This window comes from Monopterus albus, unplaced genomic scaffold (assembly GCF_001952655.1).
Source record: "Monopterus albus unplaced genomic scaffold, M_albus_1.0 scaffold56.1, whole genome shotgun sequence".
Lineage (NCBI taxonomy): Eukaryota > Metazoa > Chordata > Actinopteri > Synbranchiformes > Synbranchidae > Monopterus > Monopterus albus.
This window is the reverse complement of record NW_018127936.1, coordinates 1175783-1181815: the sequence shown is the minus strand read 5'-3', so window position 1 is coordinate 1181815 and position 6033 is coordinate 1175783. Positions and strand designations below refer to the sequence as shown.

Sequence of the window (6033 nt, the reverse complement as noted above, 5' to 3'; positions counted from 1 at the left end):
GCGCCCGGCCACCCTGTGGAGAAAGCTCATTTCGGCCGCCTGTATCCAGGATCTTGCCCTTTCGGTCATGACCCAAAGTTCATGACCATAGGTTGAATGTGTACTGTGTTCTACACTTAACATTAGCAAGACAGAAAAACAGTTTTAAAAGGAATAGTGGACAGTATTTGTAGATCAACAGTCTTTTATTTTTACACATTTTATCAGTTCTGCACACAGGTTTTCCCCTATGGTTAGTTGATTCTCCCATAGTGGATGTGGGATATAGTAGAGCTCTGCTACATCTTTACTGATTGTGTAACTGTACAGAGGTTTGTGATGTTACTCTGTCTGCTAAGGTCTCCTGAATCAAATTGACCGTATGTTTTGTTGAGGGTATGGAGAGGGATTTCTGAGAAGTTGAGCTGGTTCTGTGCAGTGGGAAAAGAGCTTAAATGTGTCCTACTTAGTAGCTGTGCTAAAGTCTATTATAGTTTGTTCAGATTAAAAATGTACCAGACTGGAAATGATGTGTATGAGCAGAAACATGAACTAATAACAGGCCTCTGAAGTAACGAATGTTAAATTTGTAGCTGAATGTTTTGTGTTGCTTTCTGTTTTATTCAAGACAAATGATTTCTTTTATTTTCTAGGGATTCTGCTTAATTTTGAAGTGGACTTTTAGTAAACTTTTTGGGCTCCTATGCCTTTATTATTGTATACAGAGTAGTTGCTGAGAGACGGACAGGAAACAAGGGAGACAGAGGGACATAGCTCAGCAGTCAGACTTGATCTGCCGAGATGTGGTGCACACTCTGTGCCTCGGCATATGGTGTGCCGCACCGTAACCATCTGGCTACTGGGGCGACCCCCAGTTTTTAAGTGGATTTTGCTACAGACACATTGTTACTCACTGTATTTGCCATAATCTTCATAATGCATTGAATTATCAACAATTTCCCAGAGTGCCATTATTTGCCTATCTGTTTCTGTGCGATTAAATACAGTTGGTGTTTAAACAGCTGCTGTCCGCCTGGTCCTTACAAGGGCAGGTGCACGGGAGAGAACCTTAACTTTGATCACTGCAAGGTCTCCTTCCCTTTTCATTTCCAGCTTCCTCTACTCAAGCTGTTTTTGTGTTTATCATTTCAGTTGGCCTGCCAGACATGATGTAGTCCCAGAGAAATAATTCTATATATAAGTAAAGAAAGGTCTGAGGTGTCCTAACATGATGAATTTTAGCAGTGTCTACAGTGATACAATAGATGAGCCTTATAGACGTGATTTGAAGATGTAGCAAAAAAAGAGTTTTGACCTAAACGTTCACTGTAGTTCATAGTTGAATCTCATGAACGTTGCTTCATACTTCATACATTTTCTTAACCAGTGTAAAACCTTTTTTTTTTAAACATTAGCTTTTAATCAAAAGGTAAAATAAGCTGGCACAGTACACCACCTTTTCTTGTAAAATTTGCATGTTATTGGAGGTCTTGACTGGGATTTAAAATGCATCTTGTGTGTGTGCAAGATGAACCACATGAATAATAATAATAATAATAATAAAAAAAGTATCAATTGGGTAAGTTTTCCTTGGAGTGACACAAACTAAAACATGGTGGTGATTTGTGATTTATAATTTGTCTTTTTTCAACTTTGATCCAAAGCAGTATCAAAATCTGGGCCTCAAACTGATGATACAAATATAGAATAGGAGTGCCAATGAAGAGAAGTCACAGGAGCAGCGTGGTCCATATTATTTGAAAGACAATTAGAAGGAAATTCTTTGTCAACAGACAAAGATTATCTTTTGCAGGAACATCAGCCCCAACAGCACAGCGAGTGTCTAAACCATTCTACGTCAGCATTCCTGTTCAAAGTAATGAACGTAAACCCTTTAGTCACCCTTCTGGGTAGTTTTGCAGGGGAAATGTTGTTCCAGCAACATTTTTATTATGTCATTTTATTTTCAAAGTTGCTTTTATTCTTTGTCAGGCACTGCAGAGCTTGTATACAGTAACTGCTTTGTTTTGTCTATTTGTGTGAAAATTTACATTTTTTGAGGTAGGAGTCATGTACCTGTAGATAAAGGGTATGATTTTTATAAATTGGATAGTTGTTTTTATTATTTTTTGAACTTATAATTTTATTTCATCCTGAACTGCTGAGCAATTTTGTAAAAGGTTTAAATCATGATTTTATTGTTAATGGAGAATAAATCTTGCTTTTATTACCACTATAAAAAGCCTAATGTGTGAGTTATTATATGTAGTAAAGTAAGATAAGATCAAATTTATTGTCCCTGAAGGGAAATTTATTTTGGATGCAAGTGCCACTCCTGCAGCTGCACAAAGCAAACCATACACTCAAACTGTCAACCCAATCTAACAGAATTACTGCATCACGAGTTGCATTAAAACCCCAATTAGTAATTATAAATAGTAATAGTAATTACAACAGTGATTATTTGTAATAGCAATAAAGCAGATTGGGTTAAATTACATACATGATTATACCAGTGCTACATGGGAATAATTGTAACAAACTGATTATCCACAAGTACACACATATATGCCTCATGACAAAATAACAAAATGAAAATAGGTTTGTTTCAAATATTGTGTACTTTCAGTTTTTAGGCTGAGTCATTTTGCAAGAGCCAAAGACAGTACTGTATTATACATGTACACCTTAACTTTCCAGATGTGTCCTAACTGATAAGCAAATAAAACAACGTACAGTCAAATGAGAAGTGATAACTGAACAAGACTAACTTTTGTTTTTGCTGCATTTACTGTATCTCTCTTCACATGTGACTGTTGAAGTTGATAAAGTTCTTACAATCCAAGACAGAATTCTGTAGATAAATATTGCATTTAAAACTGCATAATTTAGGTTTAATCGCTTACTATTTAGCATATCACTTCAATAAACTGAGACAGTATTGAAGACAGTTTTCGGAGTGCCTTTGTAATCGAGGGTGAGCAGCTATAGAGAGCTATAGAGAACAGTGTCATCAGCTTAACAGTGTATGTGGATTCCATATATGTTTATTCTAATGTTTGTATAAAGGAAAAACAGTGGCAGGCCTGGCACAGAACAGAATGGAACACAACTAACTACTGTAAGCCAGTCAGCTGAGCCCATTTGTTTTTACACACTGTGTTCTGCAAGGCAAATAATTCAAGAACCAGACTACTGCTTGTCCTATGTTGGATAACCTTTATATTAATAAAGTGTGATCCATTTTGAACAAAGAATAAAATTGAGGCATCACTTCAAATAATGTGCTGCTGTATTGTTTTTGATGTAATACCGGACACAGATGATTTACAAATCATCACTTTTGACTTCAGATACTATCCCAATTTTTTCCTGATTCGGGGTTGTAAAAGTAGCCAATGAAATTCAACATCTGGCTTTCTCCCTTTACACCAGGCTGTATTTCTTTCATGCACTAGGGTGGACAGTTCGACTATAAACCAGGCGTTTATTCTGTTCATTAAAAGGCGCATGTTTGTCTAAAACACTAGTAAACGTGTTAAAAAATGACCATGCTTACTCCACATCATCAATCCATACTTTTCGATCTCAATCAATGTAAAACCAGTTGTGTATGAAATCTTGCAGCCTACATCAAAGTGCTTTGTATCTCATTTAATTAGACTAAACAGAGTTTGGCTTTAGGGATTTCAGTGTCCCTTTTTGGATGATGCAGTGGACACCTGAGTCGTTTGCAAACACACCAGCTGCTGAGAATGTATGAGTCCATGTGGTGTTGATATGCAAACTACTTCATTTTCTTTCTTTTTAATTTTTAAATTAAATGCATACTTTCCCTCTGTCCCAGTATTCTCCTTGCTGATTGCCATATAGGTACATGAAATAAAGATAAAGTTCTGTGGAGTGTGCTGATCCACCAATAGCTGTCTAACACATTAATAACATTACCAACCAGCCAATAAAACAAAAACTGCTAGATCTGATAGTCACTATAAAAAGATGACACATCTTCCTGAGAGACACCTGAAGGGATCCACATCCAAAAGGAACATGATGAAGCTTTGCTTTCTTGTTTTGGCTATTGCTGGTGAGTTTTTTTTCTCCTCCAACTTCAATACGTTTAGATTTTTAGCTGGAAGAAGTTATCTTCTTCTGTACATAACTGTCTGTTAGACAGAACAGAATAGGCGAGTGTTAGAATAGGAGAATTAAAAAAATAAAAGTCATTTAGGATCCAAACCTAAGCTCTTTATTTTGTTTTGAAACATTCAAGTCTAAATGATTTCTAAGCATAAGCCTGACAAGTGTGCTGTCTGCTCTGCTTCAGGTGCGGCATCAGGGGCCATTGAGAAGAGGATTGTTGGGGGCAGCTCCTGTGGCACGAACAGGCAATACCATGTGCAGATAACATCTGTGGTGGGCAAGAAAGAATGTGCAGGCTCTCTACTCAACACCCGCTGGGTCATCACGGCTTCTCATTGTGGAGAACAGTAAGACACATCCAGCTTCTCATGTGTTGCCCTTTCCATGTGTTTTTGCCTTTCTGAGTGATAAAAATCAGAATAAAAAACTTTCTAAACTGGTGCTTGAAAAAAGATTGTTAGGTTTACACAATAAACTACAAGTAAAGGTTGAATGACTGCAAAAAAATTATAATTAAAAAAAATCAGGGAAATAGTAAAAATGGAACTGGTTGCATTTCAAAATGACTATCATTTATTATTTACACCATAGTCCTAACAATAGGTTTTCCTTTCCTTTTTTCAGACAAGTGAAAGTGAAGATTGGCTTAAATAATGATGTGTCATTTTTTAAAAAAATAAAGTACCTCTTTAAAGACAAAAAATATGAGCAAGTAATTGACGTTAAGCAACAGTTTACCCACAAAAGTGAGGAGGGGCAATCCCATGACATCATGCTCATAAGACTAAATGATGATGTTAAAAGTCCCACCATCAACCTTCCTCCTGTGGAGTGTACCAGACCAGAAATGAGTCACCAGGTTCAGATCGGAGGCCTGGGTTTCAAAGCCGACAGTGGAAAAAGTAAGCAACACTGAGATGCTAGATCCAGATTTTAAAATTAGAAGTCACTTTTCTGAAGCTTTGTTTTAAATCCTCAGAAGCCAAAGCGCCCAGCAAATTGCAGTGTTCCAGCACAGACATCAAAGAGTGTGGTGAGGATGATAAACCTGATGCAAAATACTTCAGTGATGAAACTACCACCATGTGTGCCTTTAAACCTGGCGTGGAGGTCTGCTTTGTAAGTACACAGTTCATTTCTTTTTCTTATTTTTGTGTGTCATGGCATATGATCACAGCTCTGATCCTTCTATTCCAGGGTGATTCAGGTTCAGGTGTGGAGTACAACAACCTCTTATATGGGATCATTTTAAACAACCCTGATGATAAGTGTTCAGGCAGACTTGTAATGCTGGATATTTGTAAATACAGGAAGTGGATCGATGAAACCATGGAGAAAAATTAATGGATACGTTGCATAGATTAATACAGAAATTGCAAATGTACTTTAAATATTGCTTATTAGCTATTATAATCACCTGCCAAATGAGCTTAGTTGCTGTTAATTAAAGAATTACTGCATTATCAAGATCACTTTTTAAAAATATAATTGAAGGTTATATTTAAATGCCATTACCTTCTGTAAAACAAATTTCCCATAAATAAAAAGACAATCTCCCAGACCGAATGTGTTGTCTGTTATCTCCTAAGTATATAGAGACTGTGTCTGCCCCCCACCCACCTAAATTATATAAATCAAGAATCAACTCCAGAGGAGTTATTCATAAGAACCTAATTAAAATTAAGATGACTCCTCTTATAGTAGAAAGTAATAGGACAATCAAATGTGGACTATTAAATATCAGATCTCTCTCATCTAAATCTCTGTTAGTGAATGATTTGATAAGTGAACATCACATTGACTTATTGTGTCTTACTGAAACATGGTTACAGCAGCAAGAATATGTCAGCCTAAATGAATCCACTCCACCTAGGCACAGTAACTGTCACATCCCTCAAAACACAGGCCGAG

General features: G+C 36.6%; 2 protein-coding genes and 1 long non-coding RNA gene across 4 annotated transcripts in view; all 3 read left to right on the top strand.

Annotated features, from left to right (window-relative positions):
• Window positions 1-2107, top strand: part of golm1 (golgi membrane protein 1) — a 9115-nt gene extending 7008 nt beyond the window's left edge. The window contains exon 12 of the mRNA XM_020602583.1: window positions 705-2107. The gene's annotated coding sequence lies outside the window, so the exon portion shown is untranslated. The remainder of the gene's footprint in view (window positions 1-704) is intronic.
• Window positions 2108-3935: 1828 nt separating this feature from the next.
• LOC109961622 (uncharacterized) lies at window positions 3936-4791 on the top strand. Its single transcript, XR_002275154.1, has 2 exons — window positions 3936-4469; window positions 4747-4791. It is a non-coding gene; the product is annotated as an uncharacterized LOC109961622 (long non-coding RNA).
• A 58-nt stretch (window positions 4792-4849) lies between these two features.
• On the top strand, window positions 4850-5600 carry LOC109961620 (kallikrein-15-like). 2 transcript variants are annotated; one of them, XM_020602589.1, is made up of 3 exons: window positions 4850-5024; window positions 5102-5241; window positions 5320-5600. In XM_020602589.1, the coding sequence occupies exons 1-3, from the start codon at window positions 4895-4897 to the stop codon at window positions 5464-5466; spliced, it is 417 nt and encodes a 138-aa protein (XP_020458245.1). In that variant the 5' UTR covers window positions 4850-4894; the 3' UTR covers window positions 5467-5600. The 2 variants fall into 2 exon arrangements, with proteins under 2 accessions (XP_020458245.1, XP_020458244.1); XM_020602588.1 differs by having other exon boundaries at window positions 5102-5600.
• The last annotated feature ends 433 nt before the right edge of the window (window positions 5601-6033 follow it).